General features: G+C 46.2%; 1 protein-coding gene across 4 annotated transcripts in view; it reads right to left on the reverse strand.

Annotated features, from left to right (window-relative positions):
* Positions 1–24,403, reverse strand: part of FAM117A (family with sequence similarity 117 member A) — a 57,498-nt gene that overhangs the window by 28,925 nt on the left and 4,170 nt on the right. Inside the window, exon 1 of one of the 4 annotated variants that reach the window (XM_070560647.1) lies at positions 12,565–12,808. The exons of 2 other annotated variants lie outside the window; for them this stretch is intronic. In XM_070560647.1, coding sequence (XP_070416748.1) covers positions 12,565–12,760 — 196 coding nt within the window. In that variant the 5' untranslated portion in view covers positions 12,761–12,808. Of the gene's footprint in view, positions 1–12,564; positions 12,809–24,403 lie in introns of those variants that run through there. One more of the 4 variants, XM_070560650.1, reaches the window with a different exon arrangement.

Below are 24,403 nucleotides of genomic sequence, written 5' to 3' on the forward strand. Positions count from 1 at the left end.
CAGTTTGCTCTGGGCTGGGGGGCAGGGAGGGGGCTTACAAAGAGCAATTGCTGAGTTATGTTCCTCAAGGCCAGGAAGTTATAATCACAGAGTTTGCTTCACCTTCAGGGTCTAAAATCCTATTAGGGTTACTCAATGCTCACAGCCTTGAAAACCTGCACGAACCATTCTGTTCCACTTGCAGAGAGTCTTCTCTGGTTATCTCCATCTCCTGACTCAAGTTCTACTATGTCCCCCCCAGCTTCAAAGAGGAGACACCCAGGAGACCACTACATCCCATCTAGTGGTTCCCCATCTGGCCTCTGACATTCTGGAACTGACCCAGCCTGACCTCCAATCAGCGGCAAATTCCCAGGTTGCGCCCTATCGGTGGAAAAACCCTGAAGTGTGCTGGGCAACATTCCAGGGCAGCCCCTGCTCTGAAGCTCTGGTCTTGCTGGTTGCTCAGACCTCCTATGGGAGGCTCAAAGGTTATATAGTGCCTCCAGGGCAAACCTAGTCTAAAAAGCAAGATTAGATGGCTCCTCCAGAAAGAGCCTCAAAACGTATGACAATGGGACGATTTTTCCTACTATCAACGTATGCCTGAGACCACTGACGACTTCATAGCATAAGGTCATACCTTGTCAGGTCACCTCTCCCCGTGAGCTTCCAGAGGCAGAGGAGGGCATGGCAACACACATCGCTGGAAGGTAAGTTATACCATCTCCCCAGAATAAGATGGGCCTTGTATCTGCTCTTAAATCAAGAGCTGCTTAGGAGTAATGTCACCTGCTTTTATAAGTCAGGTAAAGAAAAGGCTTATCCTCCTGAAGCAAAAGGAGAATTCAATCCAGGGAAACAGTTTGGAATGTTAATTACCAAGACATCCTATCCGTGCCACCAAGAACAGAAAGGTAAAGGCTCAGTTGTCATGGTCCCCTCTAGGCAGACAGCTTTGGCCATTTGCACAGCAGCTCCAACACAGACCTCTAAGCTGCAGACAACCCAACAGGAATTTGGGGGCAGGCTTTCCTCATCCTCCTGCATATTGTCCTGATTCTGGATGTCATCCACTCGGCACTTATTTTAGGGTAGGACAGAGCCAAGAAGAATCAGAGAATAGTGGGGATAGCCTATATAGCTTGATAAATGCCAAAGATGAACAATTTAAGTATATAAGCTGGGGTATTAATATAGTAATTGTGGTCTAGCAAAGCATTGTCTAACATAGCACTAGAAGGTGAGGGGATGGTGCAAAAAGACCCAGCAGGGTTCTGTTCTGCTGTCCACAGGGTCGCTAGGGGTTGGAATCAACTCAACGGCACTAACAACAACAAAGTAATATAATAAATACTCATTGGTCTATTTCACATAACTGGCTGGAGCCCATGAAAAAACTCTTTTGATGTCAACTTAACCAGTCTTAAGGCTGTAGGGTAGCTGCGGGGAGGCATTTCAGATAAAGGATGCATGCTAAAACTAAATATTTTGAGAAAATTGGTTTTTTTCTGTTAAGAAGTAGAGTAGGACTCATTCACTTACCCCAGTTCTGGAAGATGAGGAGAAATTATCAGTAAGCAAAAATGTCAGGAATAATTCAAGTGCCTTCCAGGAGCAGAGACAGATTTTCTCGTGTGAGAGAAAAGGGCCCAAGAACCAACAGCAGTGTCTGAAGATCCACCTCTGCCTGCTGAGTGGTGATCACCAGACCCGCCCCTCCTTGGGCCCTGTGGTTTAGTGGACAGTTTTCATTGACAAAGAGTGAGCCCTCCCTTTGTGGATGAAGTTGCAACTCTTGTCCACTTGTAAGTCGTGCCGCACTAAACCATACAAACGCCCTTCTTCAGGCTCCTGTACATTCACGAGGCGGTCGGTACAACCACCCGACTGGCCCACAGCTGAGACAGCTGTCTGGCCCCGGCCCATAACCTGGCATCACTTTCTAAACCTAACTCAACTCCTTTCCCCCTCAGATCTCTACCATAAAAACGTGAAGTAGTATGACTCCTCAGCTCTGGCACAAGAGAGCCTTCCAATTTCATGTATTTTAAGAAATGAAGAGAGTTGAGTGAACAGCAAAGTAAGAGCGTTTGTTAGAATAAGGAAGCAGTTTTCCCTGGAAGGTACCTGGACATCCTGAATACACTCAGTGCGTTTCAGCAGCCGGTTGCAGCCCCGCTGACCCCTCTGCTGGGTCAGTGTGGGGCAGGGACTGGGCTCGGACACACAGCAGCGGGCACCGATCGTTCTCAGAATCTGAGGCCAAGCTCGTCGAGCTCGAGCAGTAAGGACAAGCTGCAGTCTCCTGTGAGGTAGCCTACTATAAGGTCAATACCTGGGCCCAAATTCTGCCTCTGCCTCAATGTGCTACATGAACTCAGCCAAGTCACTTAACTTCTCTGGGCTTCAGTTGTTCCGTCTGTTAAATGGGGAGAATAAGAGATGTTATAAGGATGACAGAAGAAAACTGCCATGCTAAAGAACTCCTGGTACAGTCAAATTAGTTTCATATATGTTCATTTTTTAAACTTTTTATTTGGAAATAATTTCAAACGTACAGATGCAAGAACAAGAAAAGCACATAGAACAAATGTAGCCTTTACCCAGACTCACCTATCGTTCAACGTTTGCCCCACGTGCTTCATTCACCTGCTTTCTTTCACATGCACTTTTTTCACACACACATTCTCCCACATTCACACTCAAGACACACACTCACATTCAGATACACACACATACTATCCTTTGTTGGGTTTTTGTGTGGTGTTCTGTTTGAAAACAGGGAAGTATCGGAGGGTGGAAGGTTCAAGATGAAGAGAAAGCACAGGGGGTCTTGTTGATTGGCGATGCTTCCACCGCTCTTCTCCCTTCTCCCTGCCTCCACTGCAAACAGCAAGCACTCAAGCATTCTGGTTTAGAGATGAACCATTACATGGACAGGGACCAGAAAAAGTACTTGTTACATAAGATAGTTGGTTACTCTTTTCTTTTTCTTTAAACAAAACCACAAAAAACAACAACAAACCATTTATATGAACCATGTAAATAGCTTTATTATACAGAATCATTTGCATAATATTTGTTATAATGGGATTTTACCTTATGAAATTGGGAGTAACTGAGAAAGAGAGGTTCCATGTAAGCATATTATTAGTTATTAGAACATTCAGGAATTCTATACAACGTCTGGTTTTGTAAGACAGGTAAGGAGGTAAGAGCTGCCCATAACCCTCTCGGGAGGGTTAGGTAACCTCCGTGAAGCAGGCCAGGCAATTCTCGATGATACCAAGTCCCTAGATGGAGATTTTTCCCTAGTTCAAGTCCCCGCTATTCCCCTTATTGGGCACATGCTTGTCTCATGAAGGCACTATCATGTATCACAATGACGCCACTCCCAGTGAACTTAAAGCTAGGAGAGGGAGACATGCCAGGTAGAGCATGACGGCGAGTTGGGGGGAGCTTTGCACCAGGGGTTCCCTACACGGAGGACGAAGTTGTCATTATGACGCAATGTCACCTACACCTACTCCCTACCACAGGAATTCACCATCCACATTTATTCGCAGGTGCTTTTTTTGGGTTCCACATAGTCCACATAAGAAAGACACCCTTTCCTATAAGCTCCATCTTAAGAGCATCTCCCTGACATGGCCCCAAGCTCAGTAACCATGACCATGACCCCACAGAGACAGGAAAACTCTGCCAGCTTCCTGGGCTCTAGCTATCCCTGATTAGCTTCTCATTCCATATGGAAATTGCATATCTCAAACCAGTTAGAAACACTCAAAAGCCACCACATCATACATATAATGTAATAACCATCACTTTCCAATCAGCCACACCATGTGAATAGTCACTTAAGAGGTGCTGAAGGAACAGACTTCTTTGCAGTCCACTTTCCTTTCCAATTCTCTTTTGGTCAACTGAACAAAAACGAACTCTTGCTCCTGGAATACAGGTATACAAGCAGAGAGAAACAAAGGCTGGGCATGCGCTGGGCAGTTAACAGAGGATGCCAGCTTGGGAGGAAATTCACAACGGATTCTCCACACATCTGTGGGAAGAGCCCTGGGATGGGCTCACGGTCTCGGGCAAGCCACTTCCTTTGTGGGTCTCAGTTTCCTTATCTGCAAAAACGAGCAAATGCCACCTGCACCTGCAGGACTGTTGTGAAGATGAGTGAGAAATATTCGAGAGTACTGACTATGAGCAACAAAGAGCTAAACAAATGCAACACACTGTCAAAACTAAACCTATCTATACTCTCAACTTCCCAGAAAAATACAGATGAATTCTGGGGCCTACCAGAGTTGGGATTCACAGACTCTTTCCTTCCACGGATGTAGCTGTTCTAGTCTTCTGCTGCGAACACAGAGCTACTCAGGATTACAGTTCTAATGAGAAAAAGTCCAGGTGCTGCTCTCAGCACTAAGATGAGCACACACCCCATGACGTGACTCATATTGCCCTCCTCTCCCCAATCTCTAAAGGCAGACTCCGTAATATTGTGAAAGCTCTCTGGCTGCATCCCCTCTGTCATGCCAAACGCTATCCACCTCCACCCTCAACCCCAGTTTGTATGTCATATCTGATGGGCATGAGTTACAAAGATAATCCCCAAACAGGGGCCTTGCGGCAGGTTTTCAGCCAGCTCGCAGGTGTGGGGCAGGGAGCGCATGTGTTATCAGCAGTGGTTCTCTCAAAGCCGTGTGGGCGATCAAACACACACAGAGCACAGAAAACTCCTAAAGGGAAGACAGTGTGTGGGGTAGGGAAGGAGAGAAGGGAGGAGGAGGTAAGAGAAGCTGCCTTTCTTTCCTCCCAGTTACATTTTTACTCTGTTCAAAGTTACCCCCAGCTAGGCAGGTTTATAAAACCATTTTGACTAAGCTACCAGGCCTGGGGTTGGCAACTTTAAAGGCAGAGGAACACAGACTCCATGGATGACATGTGTGTGTCCAGGGCTTGGGGAATGATAATGAGTATCTCTTCCCAGCATTTCCCCATTCTAGGGGGGAAGAGAAGGAGAAACACCAGTGCTTCGTATCACAGGATGGTGCCTGGCTTAGGAGAGGGGGGCTTCCAGGCTGATCACACCTCTGAAGCCACCCTGGGGCCAATAGACAATTCTCCTCCCTAGCCTAGAAAAGTCGCTGGGTCCAATTTCGTTTGCCTGCTTGCCTTTGCTATACATTATAGCACCACTGGGAATTCGCTGCAAATCTGTCTGGAGTGTAAGGACATCCAGGATTCATCTCGGTCTCCTTGGCCTCTCACCCATATCCACATCTAAGCCTAAAGCCAGGTAGTCTGGCTTTTTTACAAAATCATAACAAAATCCTAAACATTGGCTGTTTCCATGGCTCGACCTGGTAACTAACTGCCCAAGCTCCCCCTCTGGCTTTAAGTATGTGGGGAAGAGAACCTACAGGCCTAGCAATGACATCCATGGAAATGCCACGTCTTTGCTACCAGCTGGGCTTCAAGCCCAATGACCACGATGAATAGGAGACCAGTGATTTAAAGAGAGAGAGAGAACACTAACACTTCGGGGGGGGGGGGGGGGTTGCCTAGTAAGTAGCTGCAGAGAGGTATTATAAAGGGGGCACAGTGTGTGGGGACCAGAAGTGGGAGAGACCATTTCAGGTGAGCCTGGGGGAAGTGCAGCTCACTCTCCCCACCCCTGCTGCCTTTCCAGCAACTCAATCCAACAAGTATTTATTGAGCACGACACTCCCCATCTGCCCTGGCCCTCCCTCTGCAAAAACACTCAAATCTGTTCAAGCTGCAGGGTGAGTTCCATGGCACTTGAACTTGAAACATGAGGTGCCTACCTTTTAAAAAGGCAGGCACACAATTTCCAGCATGGGGCAGAAGAGACTAGAGATTTGAGAAAGTTAAAGAAAACAGCTGACCAGATAAGGACTCATCAATGCCACTTTTGAACTTGAAGGGAGAGAATAAAAACTTAACCTTAGGGAGAATTATACACTGGCCAATTAAAAAAAAAAAAAAAGCCTATTTGAAACATCCTAGTAATTCTCTAAATAAGTCTACTAACATTGACTATTTCTTCATTCTACGCCTCCTCCAGTTTGAATTTATATTTTATCCACTTGTGCACATGTTAGTAATTCACTTTTGGAGTTGGATATTTAATCCTACCTTTGCCTCTTAAGGAGGTTAGACCTCAATGCTCTCTTGCTTGTTTTCATTTAGGATCAGATGATAAGGGATTCAGGTAGCAGAGCTGTTGATAGACTAGATCTATGCTTATTAACATAGTTCCCCGCCAAAAGTCACCCACCATTCACAAGATGGGGAGCTCAGGGTCGGAGAAGATGCATCCCACACTTAAATCTCTGTCCTGCCAAATACCACCTGTCCTCTTAGAAGCCACATTCAGGCAGCCTCGGAGGGAAAACTCCCCCACTCCTGATCACAGACCCACTGCTGCAGATACACCAAAGCCCTCAGAGGAGTCTTCCCAGGCCCTCCCCAACCTCCACCCCTTTTACTAGGGAGCTGGAAGCAAGAACTGCTAATGTGCAGGCAGGGCTGAGCCCAAGGCGCTCCATCCATCCAGTGTCAGCTGTCTGGGGCTCGTGAGCAGAGCAGGGCAGGGTAAGTGTCTGTACACAGCCTGGACTTCAGTTCCAGGTTCCCCAGGGGCTGGAGTTAAAAGTTTTCCTATTATGAAATACTTTGATAGCATTCTTTTAAGTTCGTTAAAGCAACCCTTGATTGGCTGTGGTGCTCCCACACAGTAAAAGTCAATTGAGGCTTATTCAGGCCTGAGGATAAACATTTAAATGACTCCAAGCTGGGCATTCAGCTTTGTAGTGACCCGGAGGAAAAGTGTGGAGGAGACTGCAAAATGCCAAAGGAAGAGTTTCCAGACCAGGAGGTTCAGGGGGAACCAAGAGCTGGAGGGCTGAGTGTGAGCAGCCAGCTGTGCAGAACCTCCCACCATACAGCTGTTCCCAGGAACAACGGCCCCTTCACGAGCTTCACACGACTGGAGAGGAACTGGAGCACAGATAATTCATAACTTCAAATATAATCCAAAACTCTTTTCTCTCTGAGATCAGGATTTGTTTTTGACCTAACAATGTGAATAGATTCAGCTAATGTTTGGTTAATTCATAACCCTGCAAACCAAATAATGGAGCCCTCTGTGAAGATTCAACTCAGGCGGGGCTGGAAAGCTGACCAGATCTCCCACTCACCTCTCCTCTGCTTCCCCTCTTCCCTGCTCCCTCTTCCATCTATTTCAGAGCTAGGTAACTCTATTAACCCACGAAGAGACTGTTCACTCTCACTAAACTAACTTGCTGGTGGGCACCCACCTTTGCTCTGAACTGGAAAGGAAACACCGAGTTGTCCCTTCCAGCCCCTTTAAGGGGCTCCAGACCACCTGTGGAACGGAGTAAGCCCAGGTAAGTCTAGTAAAGCATTTGAGCTGGTGTCAAATAACATTTGACGTACGTGATAGTGTCACTAAGAACTGAAAAACCAGACCTGCCCCCAGAATATCTCACACCCTAAAGTTTGAATCCTTTGGCACAAAGGCTCTATGTGAGAGTTTTAAGAAACTGGAGGAGGCCCCTCGATTTCTAACAGTTCCATTAAGATCAAGGAATAGTGTGGCCTTGGTGCACATGACCCCATTCAGTATAAACTGGCAGAAAATGCAGGTAAGTAGTCCCCTGGCTACTAAAACCCACCAAACACTCTGGCAACACTCATATTGCCACCATAACTACGAAAGTTTTGCAATCCTGCCTCAAATTGTCTAGAGATCTATCTGCATCTGGAACCAGAGAGAATGCTGTCCTCTTACCACCACACCCTACTGTTGTTCTCACCCTTCCTCCACCGACCTCAAATGATTTAAAATATCTAGCTCTATGTTACACAAGTGAAGAACTTCTCATATATATAATCCTTTGCTATCCAAAATATTGAAGAACACATGGACTCAGACTCCTTTGGGTACCAAAAGGATAAAGTAGTTAGGCACTGTGGCCCCCAATTTCAAGGATGCCATCACTAGTGATAACATTTAAGAGTCAGATACTTCAGCAGTGCATTTTGCTGACCATGTGCCTGGTGCCAGCAAAGCTGTCAAAAGCAAGTTAGCAGAGTCAGGCTGGGAAGTGCTTGGTGTTTAATGCTTCCCAAACAGAAGCTGCCTCAATCACAGGTTTTTGGAGGACAACGGTAGCTGCTAAGGGATTTTAACTGCACCCCCAAGCTTCAATATATCAAAATGGCTCCTTGGCATAGAAAAGCTGCACTGTATTCTAATCTCCAGGCTGTTTCTGGCACCAGGGTCCAGAAGGACCACAGTCTGATCAGGGCTTTCTCTCAGGGTCTCTAATAAGCAACCTCCTTCATGTGGTTCCAAAACTCTCTAAACACCCATCCCCCAAGGACCAAGTTTTCAAAGCATTGCAAGGAAAGGAGTTTAATAATTACCAATAGCATTGCTAATAACAATGCTGCCTTATATTCATTGAACCAGCCATCCTGGAGAACCTAATTGACATGTGAAATAAACCCTTCCTATGTCCCTGTGAGGAAGCCAGTATTTTGGGGCAGCCACGCCTACTGCCAGCTCTCAATGATCTGTTCAGAAAAATAACAGGTAACAAGAAAAGTCCAAAACCGGGGATAAGCCTAAAGTAATTTCCACCTGATTTTGAAATGTGTTCACTGCAATTGTGGGTTGTTAGGTCTAAGAGGAGGGTAACAGGGAGGGGTGCAAATTTGCCTAACAGTTAAGCTTTTCTGTAAAACCAAATTAGTTTATGTCTACCGAACACATGCCATCTGACAACAGTGAGGTGGGTAGCCTGGATTCACATGTGCTGATCTTCCACAAAGATTGAGAACTGACTGGAACCTGATGACCCCCTTTTCTTTTCCCCTAAAATATGAGTGGGGACACAGAATTGTTAGCTTTCTTTACCCCCTTAGGATTTTCTGAGGAGGTGTATCCTACACACATTTGAAATTGATCTTTAAATAGGAATAATGGTCAGGAACATTGTTTAAGACAAAGGTAAGCCAACTTTTTCTGTAAAATGCCATATAGTAAATATTTTGGGCTTTGCAGGCCATATGGTCTCTATTGCGACTCCTCAATTCTGTCACTGTAGTGCAAAAGCAGCCACAGACAATACTTAAATGAAGGAGTATGTGTCTCAATAAAACTTTATTTACGAAAACAGGCAGAGGCCTGGATGTGGCGTGCAGGCTGTAATTGCCAACCCCTGGTTTAAGAAGGTTCTGGTGGGCAGAGGAGGTATAGAGGCAGAATTTGGCTCCCCCAGCACCCAGGTGGCCCCAGTGGGGCTGGTCCACTGCAGAAGAATTTGCACAACTGGATTAAACATTATCTTCATTCTAGGGATATAGAGACAGAGACACTAAACAGGAGGGTAAGACAGGAACCCAGAACAATTCACCTCCTAGTCCTGTTGTGCCCATCATCAGTGGTCCTGAAAGAACATAAAAGTTAGCAGCCTCCAATTGACATAAGACACAAACGAGAATTTACTTAAAGGGGGAATTGCTGTAAGAAATTTATCCTGGGTTTCTATGACCCACTAGTGGCTCTTACCTTTCTTAGAATGGACTTTCATTTTTCTCCCCATTCTCTCCTGCCTTCCACAACCCTAGCCCAGGGTCATAAAAATGAAGCCATTCCTCACTTTCTGAAGACATCCCTTATGGATGAACGGCCACAGAAGGTAAATCTTGCTCTTTACACCATAACCCTTGTTTACAAGGTCTAATATATCTTGTCAAGAACACAACAGGGTGTGTGGTGACGAGAGAACTGCACAGCCCTGAGCACTACATCACTTTGAGATGGGAGACAGAAACAGTGACGACACTTCATTGTTCCCGAAACCCAGTCCCCGCTCACATGCCTTTTCAAACAGTTGGGTTTCAGAGGCCTGTTTAGAAAGCTCATTTTAAAACATGAGGGAATAAAAGTGCAAAGGGAGGCCCTGAAATTCTGAAACCTGCAGTTTCAGATGGGTGCTGCTCTTTGGGTTTGCTCTTTGAAGCCTGAAAAGGCAATGGGTTCTGGCCAACAGTGCTCTCACCTTGGCCGGGTGGAGAGAATAATCATACAAGCAGCAGACACTTTCATAGCACCTACTATGTACCAGGCACTATTCTGAGTATTTTATTAACTCATTTGACTCTTCTGATGTAGCCATTATTATTCACCTGTTACAGATGAGGAAACCTGAGGCACAGAAGTTAAGTAGCTTTTCCAAGCCACACAACTAGCAAATCACAGAACCTGGACTAGAAACCCAGGCATTCTGGCACCCAAAGCCATTCTCTTAAGGGTTTATGAGTGCAAGGCATTTCCTTCTATTACGCATACCCTACTGACCTAGAGGAAACCGCTTCTGCCACTTCTCAAGGCCAAGGAATGGAAACAATCTGAACGCACATAAAGGTTAAAGTCAACATGTAGAAGACCTGAAGCATTGCCAAACCAAAAGCCAGGTACCTTCCCTTAATGTATGGCCACAAACAAGTCCACAGGCTCAGGCCACTCTTTCCTCTCTCTTGCCTTACTGAAAATCTATCGATAATCCCACTACATACCAGGTAAGTGCCTTATTAACGCCTCTGGGATACTATTAGGTGGGGAAATAATCCATGGACCCAAGCCACAAACAAGAGACCATCCAGTTTGCCCTAAATCATCCAACAAGTTATGCAGAGCTCTAGCTTCCTATGGTTTTATCAGTATCTTAGGGCCCCTGGCCCTATAAAAGGAACAGGCCATGTAAAGAACCCAGTCATCCAAACCTACTCTCTTCTCCTTTCCACAGCATCCACCAGTCTTTGTCCTTTTAATGTTAGTTCTACAGTGGACACAAAATAACTGCTCTTAAAATATGACTGCTAATAGATTTACAGCTACTACACAGACAGGATTTCTGTCGATTTCTACTAAAAGTGACTAAGGTTCTGGTGCTTGCTGTTCTACTAACGTCGCTGGGCTCCAAGGAAGCACAAACAAAACCAACAGATTTGTAGTCTTGCGGTTTTCTTTCTAGTTCATGATAAGCACGAGTTTGTCTGGGCACTGCCTTGCGCTACACCACCAGACCCTAGGCAGACTTTTACTAGTTGGTCACCATCTTGCTACCAGATTTGACCAAGTTTCTGTGTTCCAGGATGCGATGCTAACATTTACAATGAGGTCCAGGTAGACTTGGACTTTCTGCTTCAGAAACCGTCTTAATTCCATTCCTACCTAGGAAGGCACAGCAGTAGCTATACTTTCAGGAAGGGGATGTGCAGTAACTAAGCTTAGTAATCACAAAAAGCTCAAGAAACTCTGGCTTAGAGAATGCCATTCACCCTTAGATGGCAAGGACCATGACTTTTGTACATTTGGTAGACTCTGAGGCTTTGTGGAAGTGTGCAATGATCTTTTCACATCTGGTGTGAATCAAATGCAAGTCTCACTTTCAACTTATTGCCAACCTCCTCATGCAAGTAGGTTCCTTTTCCCATTCCCAACTGTCTGCATTTGTGGGGGACCCATCACAGCTTTGAGCATGAAAGCAAAGTTAAGCTTGCTTCTCCCTAATTCCCCCACACCCACATCAAGCTGCTATTAAGACACCGTTTCAAAGCTGTTCAGAAAGTGGGGGTATTTGCGACAGTGTACTTGATTGAAGCCCTCACCCCACTGCCACGTTGGCTGGCAATGCCCAGCACAAAACAGCCAAGGTCGGGGGAGGAGGGAAAGGCAGGGGGCAAACTGCCCAGGTCCTACACACGCTCACACGCGCACACACACACACACACTATGGTTGGAATGAGACAGCCATATTAAGCAAATCAATGATCTGGGAACATACAACTTCTGCGCTACACCAAGAGGAACGTAGGGAATCTGAGCGGAGCGTCTGTACCGCAGAAAAAGCCGTTAAACTAACTTATTCCAACGACTGAGATGAAATCAGCTCCAGGAGGTGGCATAAAGGGAAGCGCACGTGAAGTGGTGGGGAAAGGAACTCCAGAGCTGTAGAGCGGGATGCTGGAGCCAACCTCAAGTTGGAGAAGTAACACATGGCTCCACGGGGCTCCGCTCCATGCCCCTCCCCCTCCCCGTGCCGACGTCCAGCGCCCACCGGCTCCTCGCTCGAACGCCAGTCCTGAACAGCGCGCCCCCATCAGGCGCCACTCACTCCTTCCTCACACCTCGCTGCCACCCTTGCATCTTCCACTCAACCCCACACGACACCTCTGCCCACTTTTCGGTTACGCCCCTAAAGCCAGCCTCCATCTGCCAGGACCCTCCCCTCACCTCCTGGCCCCGACTCCCTGCACACTGTCCGGACAGTGCACCCCACGTTCATAGCTCCTCGTTCTCGCTCCCTCCGCTCTCGCAGACTCTGTGCGACCCCCTTTCTCTTCTCTCGCCCCCATCCTCTTCACCCTCATATTTCTCACCGTACCCCTCCCCCCCGTCACGCGCACCCCCCTCCCCCAACGGCTCCTCCCCCAGCACCCGCTCCAGGCCCGGCTCACCTGCGCGGCCACCCCCGTCCCGGCGCTGGTGCGGCTGCTGCAGCTGGAAGGGGACCGTGGCCCTGAGCGGCTGCAGCCCAGCCCGGGGGGAGCCGGCGGGGGCTGGGGGAGAGCAGCCCCGCCGGAGCCCCCCGGCCCCTCCGCGCCCCGGCCCCCAGGCACCTCCGCCTCTGCCGCCCGCTGCGGCCCCCGCCATGGCCCGCCCGACCGCCTGCCTGCCTCGGCCCCACAGCGAGCCCCACACAGCCCCCCAACCCCCGCTGCGGCTGCTTATCTGCCCTACGGGGCGGAGACCGGCCCCCTCAGCCCAGAGCTCTCATTGGCCTACGGATTTCCAGACCCCTCCTCCCAACCAATCCTCGGCTTGCTCTTCTCTTTCCCGAAGGTGATTGGTAAATATGCTTAGCGATCCAACCCAAGACTTCATCTACCACCCCACCCCCGCCTGCTTTCCTCTGTCCGAGAGGCCACTGATTGGCCCATCCGGAAGAGGGCTGGTTCTCCCGCGCCACCAATGAGAACACGCAGAAAAGGGGAGCGTCACACCCAGTCCCAGGTAGTATGCAAATACGTTGTCACGTGACGTCAGGCTGAGCGGGGGCGGGGCCGGTGTAAGATTTCCATCCTACAAGCATGAGTGAAATCATTATGGGGGTAGGGAAGAGTGTCAAACTTTCAGCAGTTGAGTCCCGGCAAGCACGGAGAAAGCGATAACTTCAAAAGCATTACTTTTGGTTAAACCTAAAAACATTGGTTTTGAATCCTCATGGGATCTCAGTGCTGCTTGCAAGCTCCAAACTAAGACTCTACAAATTAATAGAAAGTTTGCATATATTTGCATGCTATTTGCATTATATTCGTGCACTTAATGGCTACCGTGCCTCATGTGACACCCACATTTGTTTTTCTCCACGTTTCCAAGTCTCTGCTTGGTACTGGTCCAACCAAAAAAACCAGCTGCTAGCCTGTAAATTAAATTGAGACAGAAAAGGAGCAGGGAATTTCCCTTCCGAGTTGCCCATTCCAAGTATAACTCAGCAGAGTGGAAGGAACAAAGTGACTGAGAAACTTGCCCAAATTTGCAGTGACTCCATTAGTAAATCCTGGTCTTCCCAGTTTAATGCTCCCTGGCCTACAAGTCAAAATGAGACTGGGTGGTCCCCAAAGAGAATGCATGCAGTTGTGAAAATCAATGCTATAATATATATGAAGACATTTGGGAAAGAAAAGAGCAGTTAAGTTGCTATTTAAAATTATTACTCTTCAAAAGAAAAAATTATTACTTATGGTATTTATTAACCATTTTGTTCTATATATGGAAAAAGCAAAAGGCAATCAACCCTGGATTGTCTGCGATAAGGGACCATCCAAATAATTGGATAATTCCCTTCAGATTTATATTTAGCTATGAATTCTATTTTTGATCTTGCTACAGATTTATCGTTCTATTTCTATTTTGCCCAGTTTAATGTTAAAATGAAGGTATTCCCTGAAGCCATACTAACTAATCAGAGAAAAGGAGGTATTCTGGGAGCGTGCTGCAAGGCAAGGAGAGGTCATTCTGTGATTAAATAGTGAAAGCAGATAATACCCAAAGTGGAAATTCAGGAGTTGGTTGTATATTAAACTCAGCCTACATACAAAGAATGAGTTGAGGTAATGGGACATCCTGAAGAGAAGTTTTGTCTGCAAAGAGTGTACTCTTGCAGATTTGAAGACTTTACTTAAAGATCTGACATTTGAAATCTTTTTTATTGACTGGGAAATGCTGTACTCCTTTTCCATGAAGAGGAAAACTTTACCAAAGGCAGATAGGAACGAACAAAAACTAACAAATTAATAAAAACTCAGTCTTTATAAACTTTACTTAGTTTAAAAATCTCACAACTTACAACATTCCTCCATTCCAATTAGTTCAAAGTCTTCATCTACTTTTTTTGTTTTTTTTTCAAATTGTGGTGACAATCTGGAAGAAGAAAACCATGATTCTTATTATGGTGCAAGTAGGGAAACTGAGGCCCAAAAAGGTGAGGCCTTTTGATTCCCAGCTCAGATCTCTATCAGATCTTCTTGGACCTCCCTGTCTCACATCTTCATTAATAAAATCAGTAATGGTAGCAGCTAACATTCATTGAGTCTCTTTCTCCATGCCAGGTACATGTTAAACACTACGCATATGTTATCTCATTTAATGCTCATGGCCACACCTATGAGATGGGTACCATCTCCTCTTATCACTCTCTCTCTTTCTTTTTTTTTTTGGTGAAGAAGATTGGCCATGAGCTAACATCTGTTGTCCATCCTCCTCTTTTGCTTAAGGAAGACTGTCGCTAAGCTAACATCTGTGCCAATCTTCCTCCATTTTGTATGTGGGACGCCACCACAGCATGGCTTGATGCACTGTGGTATGTAGGTCTGTCCCTGGGATCTAAACCCATGAACCCTGGGCCACTGCAGCAGAGCATGCCAACTTAACCACTATGTTGCTGGCCGGCCCCTACCATCTCCTCTTTAAGGAAGCTTCAGAAAGAAGTAACATGTCCTAGGTTACTCAGGCAGCCTGACTCCAGAGCTAAACTCCTAATTTCTATTCTTATAAAACTTTCTTATAAACACAGAAGGATTACTATTTATATTTTACATAGTCTCCAAAGATGCAAATTTGGCTGAGATGTTAAAATTAACACTTGTCTAGTACTTTATAGCTTCCACCTATGTCATCTGATTTAATTTTCACAATAGGCATGTAAGGTAGAAAGTGCAGATATTATTGACCCTATTTTACAGAAGGCTAAGTCACAAAGGCTAGATGACTTGCCCAAGATTGTCCACTTAGTAAATGGCAGACCCCAGACTTACATCCCATGTCTTTTGACTCCAGATTCAAGTACTTTCCCAACCAACTTCTAGACCATTGGCCTACCTGACAGCCAAAGGGTGAACTAGTTGGTCTCTTGAAATCTATTCTTGCCTGACAACTTATTCCATTTTAGGACCCCTCAACATGTAAATTCTCAGGCAGTCTTAGGAGAGGACAAGTGATTTTTATTGCTTGGGTCATACAGCATGTGTTACAGGTAAAAGCCCTGGAATGAGGAAACTTGAAATACTTTGGGCAAGTGGCTTCCTTTCTCTATGCCAGAATCATCTCTGCTCCATCAACCTCACAGAGTTGTTCTAAAGATAAAATGGCGTATTATTGGATAGATGCATTCTTCCCTTGGAGAGAAGGGTAATGTGGCTAGTCTCAAGGACATGGTGTTTAAATTTTGTTCGAAAGCCAAGGTACCAGGAATTGAGGGCTTGGACAGTGGAAGAAGAGCCAGTGGAGGTAGCACAGCTGAAGAATTGGATCTTCTGAGCCCAGAGAGTCATGGTCCTTCCTGATAAGTTGCTGGCAAAAGACACTAAAGTTGACCCAGCTGGAGGAGTGAGAAGGCAGGCATGCGTGGGAAATCCCTGTCCTCTCCTTACCCAGGTATCATGCCCAACCAGCTGTCTCTTATTCCCTTCTCTATCACTGATAGCTTCTCCTGGCATGGACATATGGGAGGATAAAGACCTCATCTGAAGATCAACTCCTGTCTGTTCCTCCAATAAAAGAAGCCAAGGCTTTGGGGACGCCGTGTGCTGCTAAGGGGAGATGCCTTGGCTTACGAAGCATCTTCTAGCTTGCAGGAAAACCTTTGTTGCTGTCCCCTCGTCATCCTTATCAATGTGATTGTCATTAATTAATTCACTCGTCACAAATTTATTGAAATGACCACTATGTGCCAGACACAGAGCTAGGCACTAAGGAATGACAATATTGTTCAGAGACATGCTCCCTACCCTGGAGTTCACAGCCCAGCAGGTCTTGAAGCCTGTGTGCAGAAGTGGCACTGGGCTAGACGCTATTCCAATTGAGACATAACCTGGTTCCTGCTTTCAGGGACTTTGGGCAGGGACTTTGGGTCAAAGGCAGGCACTCAAAAACATCAAAAGTGGAGGATTATATACACCAAGGATATCAATAAATTGTTTTTCATCTATAGGAGAGTTATTTGCCTGAGAGGGTTCCAATAGCAAATGCTCAGTCCCTCGATCCCAGCCTGCTCTTGGGATGTCCACAACTGTCACAAATACATGAGGACCCAAGGGATTGGAGTTATTTTTCCTATAGATGTGAGTCAGAGGTATAGCCACTCCCCACGCAGTCCCTATAAGGCCTGGGGTCTTAAAAGCTGCAGGAAACTGGGGGACTACCAAGGAGGAAAGGCTTGGGGAATTCTAGAAGATCAGAAGATCAGCAGGGAGGCCTTATCCTGCTGACTACTGAATTAAGAGAAGGCTGGGGTCGTCATAGCTGAGAGAAGCTTTCCAGTTCTGACGGTGCTGCCAGGCCCTACTTCCAGGGCACTTTGACCCTTGTCCTATGCATTTATGCCACAATAACCAACAAGATTGGGAATTCCAAATCACCATTTTTACCCTCCAGAATCTGATACTCAGTAGCAATTGTCCAGCAGAGAATAGAGAAGTCTTAATATTCCTTGGTACCCGGGGGACTCTCTCTGAACTTCCTGGTAAATGTCTAAATGCTTACATCTTTGACCCCTGGGTTCCAAAATAAAAAAAACAGAAAATAAGATGACGCAGACGCACAGCGTCTCTTTTCCGACCTACCTCCTTTCCTCAGCCTCTGTCTGAAATGTCAGGCCCGGCTCCTCAGGGAACGAGATCCTGAGGAAATGGGGTCAGAACTGAAGAGCGGAGCAGCCTGAGAGGGATCAGGAAGGAGGGTTGAGGGAATGAATGAGGTTATGAGAACAGAGTAGGGAGGGGGTCCTAGCCCTCAACATCTCTCCCATTCATGTCCTCCCTCTCCCTATATCCCTTCCCTCCTACTCCCCTGGTAACCAGATGGCCTGGATTTTGACCTTCGGTACTTTGTCTGACACATTTTGTCCCTTGCTGCGGCCCACCGCTTTCTGTCTTCTGGCTTCGTTATCTCACTTGTTCTTTCTCCTTCATTCAGACTGGATGACGTTCACCCCTTAACTCTTCTTTTCCTCTCAGTGGGAATTGAATTTTCTTGCTAAACTGCAGCCTTTTTCAAAAGAAGATTCCTCATCCTTAACAATAAAGGGTATGGTAGGAAGCAGCTTGGCCTTGCTCCTTCCATGCTACTCTGAGAATATCACACCAGTTGGCACCCTCCCTGGAAGTCTCACCCAGAAGCTCCTCCAATTCTCTGACCTCCTGGGTGTTTGCCCAGAATGTCAAGCGAGGCTTTAGATACCAACTCTCTCGATTTCTTAGCCCTATACACCCAATTCTGAATTCTTCCCCAAACAGGTTAGAAATCCTAGGATCCCTGAACCCGTGGTGGGTCTGCATTCCTCAGAATGCCCAAGAAGCCTGCACCACCTGTGGAGACAGTAACACCAGGGCCCCAGGAAGGAAGTAATATAATCAGGATGCTACATGCTATGTGTCCGTTCTATACAGCATAGAAGAAAACTTCCACTGACCGGGCGCTTACTATAGCCTAAGCAGTTTGCACACATAATCTCATTTAATCCTCAGTCATGGTTATTATACCTTATAAGAGGGTATAATTATCCCTATTTCACAAGTGAGAAAACTGAGGCTTAGAGAGGTTAGGAAATGTGTTGAAGGTTATAGAGCCAGAGGCGACAGGTCCACCTGCTTTCAAAGACTGGGTGTCTAACCACTGCTGGGGGGCTCAGTGGACTAGGTTAGAGGGATGCAGACCTAGGGGTCCACTCCTTACCCAGAGGTTGAAGGTCAGGGTTAAGAATAAAGGCCACAACCCAGTCTTCTGCCTCCTTGTCACCTCCCCCAGCTCTACACTCTCAAGAACTCTGACTTTGTTTATATTGCAAGGAAGCAGTGCTCAGAAATTATGGAGGTGAGTCTGGCAGGTTCCAGCTGTTCCTGGTGCGGGAGTTGAACTTTTTTGGAACTTCTCCTTCGCAAAAGCATGCCTCTCCTTCAGTGGAGTAGCCTAGGACCAAAACCATTCCCTCTCTCCGAGCTTCCTACCTTGGGGGAGGACAGAGAGATGGGGAAGCTAGGGGATTTCCATTAAGAAGAAACCAGAGAAGATTCGAGGAGGTAGAAGGATGATACTGCCCTTTAAGGAAGCCTGCCAGAGCTCTGGAGCCAGGACTCTTAAGACACTTCTGTAGTGTGCCAGGTAAAGTGAGAAACCTCTTTGTGGGGTCACAAGAGAAGCTACAAGAGGAGGAAGGACTTGGCAGAAGAGGGTGGCTAGGAGGTAAGAATCTATCCAGGATTGAAAGTGTGTTTTAATTCTGAAACTACCAAAATCAAAAAATAGAGACTCACCCCTGGACTCTGTCTCTTCACCTCTGGTAGGGAGAGGGCAGCTAAATAAGGGAGACTGTTCCTGTACTGTGCTCTCCATTGCCAGAAAACACTGGCTGCACTGCCTGCCCAGCCTGTGAGAGCGCAGCTGGAAAGTGACTGACCGCTGCATTTGGTTGATAAATGATGGGCACCCCTGCCTGCTGCCCATTCTCTCTTTTCTCCCTGCTTAGTTTGCAGCCTTCTCCCTGGCAGGGAGCCCCAGAGTAGGGGATGGGGAGGAAGGGTCCTCCAGACAGTGTTTAATACTCAGTGATTTATAGGCTGCTGGAAAGGGAGGTGGGGAGCCAGAGAAGGGAAGCCTCTGGGACTAGTTTCCATGACGCATCAGCACACCATTGACAAGAGTCAAAGTATTTTCTTGATGTCTGTGCCTTCAAGCACAGCTTTGGGACAAGATATCGCCCTCACCCGTCCTGGGGCCCAAGACCACGGTATCGTCTAGGATGAGCCCAGTGGAGCTGGCTGGAGTGAGGCTAACGGACACACATCCCAATCGTCACCCTTTTCTTTAAGCCCCGCACTGCTGGGAGAGGGAAGAAATAAGTGAGGTGGAGCAGCTCAATAGCTGTTTTTGGAGGATTTATTTTTTTAAAGTACAAGAATTCTTTTGAACCCTCCATGGCTCCATGACAAACTATTTGAAATGTCCCTGCTTAAGGGGCCAGGGGGTTAAGTGCCAGGGATGGTAGGCTAAATGCCAGGGATGCTGGTTGCAGGGATTCTTGGGACCCGGGCTAATGGCCTCCCTGCTGTGGGCCCAGGAATACCAGGCCCGGGCTCTGGTTGCCCTGAGAGATGCAGCCATTTTTACTTCTGATTGAAGGGCACCCCCTTCTGGGATTTTCCCTTCTCTGGTGAAAACCAGAGTAGAATATGCCCAGGGGACCAACAGGGCATCTGCCCAAGAGTCTGGAGGGCACTGACAGAGATAACACCGTGAGGGAGGGTGAGACCAATGCTTTATATACGTAGTTTAGAATTTGATCCCTGCTGGTAGAAAGAAGATGTGCTTTGTGAGAGCCTGTGGTAATTGCCCTTCGTAAGGATGGTCTCAAAAGGTCAAGGGATGGGCCTTGAATAGCCCTAATGTCCCTGAAACGGTCTATTGTATAGCTATTGTCTCTACATGGAAAGGAATACTTGTCTTTTTTTGCCTCTGTGGTTTCCTAAGTGAATAATTACATACTACCTTATCTCCAGACCCAACTCTACCTCCTTTAAGCTTCAACAACAAAAGAGTTCAACACACATTTCTTGAGCTCCAACTATGTGCCAGGTATCAGGCTATGTGCTGGGGATACAGAGGTGAATAATACACAGTCTTTTCTCTGGGGAATCCACAGTCTAGTTTTCGAAAGATTTTCCTTCACGCTGACCTTTTGGCGTTTTGTAAACAAATCTGCATCTAGCCCCTTTATATTTTTGTATGCATGGATCATATCCTTAGCCTCCATCTTTACAATCTTCTAAATTTTGCTTCATCTGCTAACCGCTGCTTTTCCCTTGACCAATTTAAATGACTTTCTCTGGACTCTGGTACATCTTCCTCTGGAGCTAAGTGACCAGAACTAGGCACTGTATTTCATATACAAATGCTGTATGAATGTGTGTACAAGAGTAACACTATGTTTTCTAACTTTGTTTATCTACTCGCCATTCATTCATAGATCCAGTAGTGACTGAGTGCACACCGACCACCATGCACTGTGCCAGGTGCTGAGGGTGCAGTGGTAAAGTAAAATGGACACTGCTGTAGAAGGTAAAGAATCCAAATAAATGTCACACCAATAGATGCATAGTTACAAACTGAGACAACTGCTATGAAGAAAAGTACAGGGTACTATCAGAGTGTAGGAATGAGGGCCTTGATCTAGTCCGGAAGCCTCAGGGAACATTTCCCTGAGGAAATGACATTTGACCTGAGATCTGAAGGATTACTGGAAATAGGTGAAAAAGAGTATGGGGGAAGAACATTCCAGGCAGAATAAAGAGTATGTGCAAAGGTCCTGAGATAGAAGGAACCAGTACACTTCTGGGGAGTTGCAGGAAGGCCAATGAGGCTGAAGCACAGAGAATGAGGTGGTGTGGGATGGGCTGGAGAGTTAGCCAGAGGACAGATCAGGAAGGACACTGCAGGCCAGGTAAGGATTTCAGTCTTCATCCTACAGAAACACATGGAATGAAAGTCTTTACAGAAGAGCCGAGAATGATTCTTTGATTCTTTTCCCCAGATTACTAATGCTGCTTATACTTGTCTTGAAGGAGAACAATTACAACGGTCTGAACGGCTCGGAACTTTCCCAGTGTCCCAGCATGATGTGGCTGTGTCTGGCTGGCACTTGGGAGGCCAGCCCCAGCCTAGCAGCCCTCAGGTGAGAGATGGCCCCCACCAGCATTGACAGAGGGGCAGGGGTGGAGGTTGGGTGGAGTACTTTCCCTGAGTATCAGCGCCACAGTGACATTTGGAACAGCCCCAAGACGATGGCTCTTGTTCTAGATAACTCTATCATGTGTGCCCCCTATTTAAATGGCCTGCTCACTCTGCCGCCTTCCTTCAGCAGCTGTGCTCCCCACCCAATCTGGGGAAGCCCCTGAATAATAACTCTGACTCTGCCCAGAACCTGGGGTCTTGACCTGCTGAGTTCAGGCCTTAGTACTGTCTGGAACCATGTGTATTTACCTATCCTTGATAGTTTGCCAGGGGTATTAATGGAAGCCATGGGAGAAGAGGGTCACGATGGTTGGCCTTGGCCTTTCTGAAGCCCTCTCCATCCTTCCAGGCCCTTGGAGAATGTGGTTTGGTGTGGTGACATCTACTGGCAAGGCTAGGCAGGTAAGAAAATGAGCAGATGCCCACTCATCCTCACGTAATTTCCAGACTAGTAAGGAAATCATCCTTACCCCCTAAGACTGGGTTGGGATTGGTAACCTCTGTTGGTTAGAGCAAGACTATGAAGTCCAAGGCTGTGGGCTTAAACCACGTATGTACTGGTTTGCCATAAACAGAGAAATGTTTTTCCTCATTGTAGCTTGCATCCCTCACCTTGGTCAGTTGATTAACATTTGGGTACAGATAGTCACAAGGGAGATTGGGTAAGCACGTGTAAATGACTCAGAGGGACCCATTCCTAGCCCCCATTCCTTGAAAAGCATCTCCCAACAAAGAAAATGACCTGCAGTTTACAAATGGCACAATACAGTGTCAGTTTTCATCCTCTTGAAGTTGATTTGGGAAATTTTTTTCGGGAACTCAGTTTCTCCTAGGTCACTAAGAAAATAGTGTCCACAAACCATCTTCGAGCTTTCTCTAGCAGCAAGAGTGACTAAAGCTCTTAAAGTGGCCTCTCAACTCTTGCTAAGGTAGGATACAACCTGTCTCCACATTCTGTTCACAATCTCATTCTCTTTGTCAATAGCACCTACACCTGACAGAGTTTACCACCAGACGTAATTGGGGAGTTGGAGTGAGAGTGAGGAGAAATACTGGAGAAATAATTATGAAGCAAATATTCTGCCTTCTTAATAACACTGACTTTATAACTGAATGTGGCTCAGACAAAGCATCTATCTATCTATCTCACATTTAAACTTAAAATCATCAAGACCCTGCTAGAGAAATACGTAACAAATAAGATTTCAAAGAAGAGGAAACAGAACTAGTAAATAAACACAGGAAGACTGAAGTATGTCCTAACTAGAAATAAAATCAAAAGCACTTGTGAGGTATAGTTTTCATTTTTACTAAAATTGCAATATTTTATTAAGTAGTAATAGTTAGTTCTGGGAACAATGTCTTTAAACTGGCACCATCACACAATGATGGTGACATTTTAAATTTGGGCAAGTCTTTGGGGAAAGAAATAAAACCATATAGAAGTGGTATAAATAAAGACAAGAGAGAGCTATGGAAGCAGGCAGACGCTCAGTGCAGCATTATCTGACATAAAAGACCCTCAGTGACCCCAATATGAGAATGAAAGCACATCATGTCACAGTACCACAATGCAATGTCACACAGCGGTTAGAAATACAATTATGAAGACTACAGAGAAACACGGGAAATGTTGAGAATGTGTAAAAAACATGAAACTTCATGTAAAGAATGAGTGCATCTATACAAAATCATGCGTGTTTAATAAAACGTATGCATGTGGAGAAAAATTGGAAGGCAATATGCAAAAGATAGAAATAACTTTGTGGCAGCAGTAAGATTAAGGATGTCTTTTATTTTCTCAAAAATGTATTTAGTGTTATTCACCGGATTAATAATCTTGGAAAAAGTGGAGAGGGGTGGGACAGGTGAAAGTCATACTCCCCTAGCTCCCTCCGGTATACATTTGTCCTACATCATCAGCTCTAGAGGGGAAAGACCACGTCTGTGTTTTCACCGTGGGCACTCGGCTCCCAGCCCAATGCCTAGCACTTATCAGATGCTCAATAAATATTTGTTGAATGAATAAATGAAAATGTCTGCAGTCTAAAAAGTTCCAACCCATGATCACTGGGTACATTCTATCCTGGGGAATAAAGAGGAATTTGGTTTCGCTGGAATAAAGAAATGAGGGCCCGTCCATAATGGCAATTCTTTGGTCTTCTTGATAAGTGAATGTGGGCATGGAGAACCCAGGGAGAGACAGTCTGTTAAAGCAAACCCAATTACCACCCAGGAACATATGTTGCCCTGAGGCCTTTGCTGCCATAACAACATTGTGTAACTATAACTACAGCCCTGGAGGGCTTTGGCCCCGTCAAATATGGAAAAGGATGTCTTCATCATACAAGGGTTTTGTGCTCAGGTTGGCTTCCCCAGGGAGCTTGCATCAGGGAGAAGAGGTAGATAAATGGAGGAAAGGGGGAGGTGAAGGGCAGGAGCGGGAGAAGAACTGCTATTGAGTCAGGGTCAGAGGAATTTTTTTTAAGCAATTTTCAAATGTGGTTATTTGACTGTTTAGTTTTTGTGGTTATTTATAACCCCAGCTGCAGAGGCAGGGAGCTGTGCCTGAGCCTGCTGGGATCTGTCCAATACCTTCCCCCAGGGAGGGGCGAGGGGTGGGTGGTGGATAAGGGTGACACAAGAACCAAATGAACAAGTGGCCAAGAAGGTAAGAGAAGATCCAGGCTATCTTAAGCAAGAGTAAGAAAGGAGGGACCATTAGTGACTGTGCTGACTCTATATTTAAAGCAGATGTAAATAAAAAGATTTAAATATGAATTGTGGTCATATCAGCAACCTCTCAGATTTTCCCCAAGGGATTTTCCCAAAGACTAGGCCAATACTTTTACTCAGAAGTTATAAGACTGGCCTGGCTACGCTAGCATTGTCTTAAAAAGGTCAAGACATGCTTCCCCGCCTTACAGGACAGGTATCTGCACACAGAGGAAACTGCTGTCCCTGACCACCCCCCCTCCAAGGACATCACGGGTCAAAAAGAGGCTTAGAGGA

The sequence above is a fragment of the Equus przewalskii genome, chromosome 10 (genome assembly GCF_037783145.1).
Source record: "Equus przewalskii isolate Varuska chromosome 10, EquPr2, whole genome shotgun sequence".
Lineage (NCBI taxonomy): Eukaryota > Metazoa > Chordata > Mammalia > Perissodactyla > Equidae > Equus > Equus przewalskii.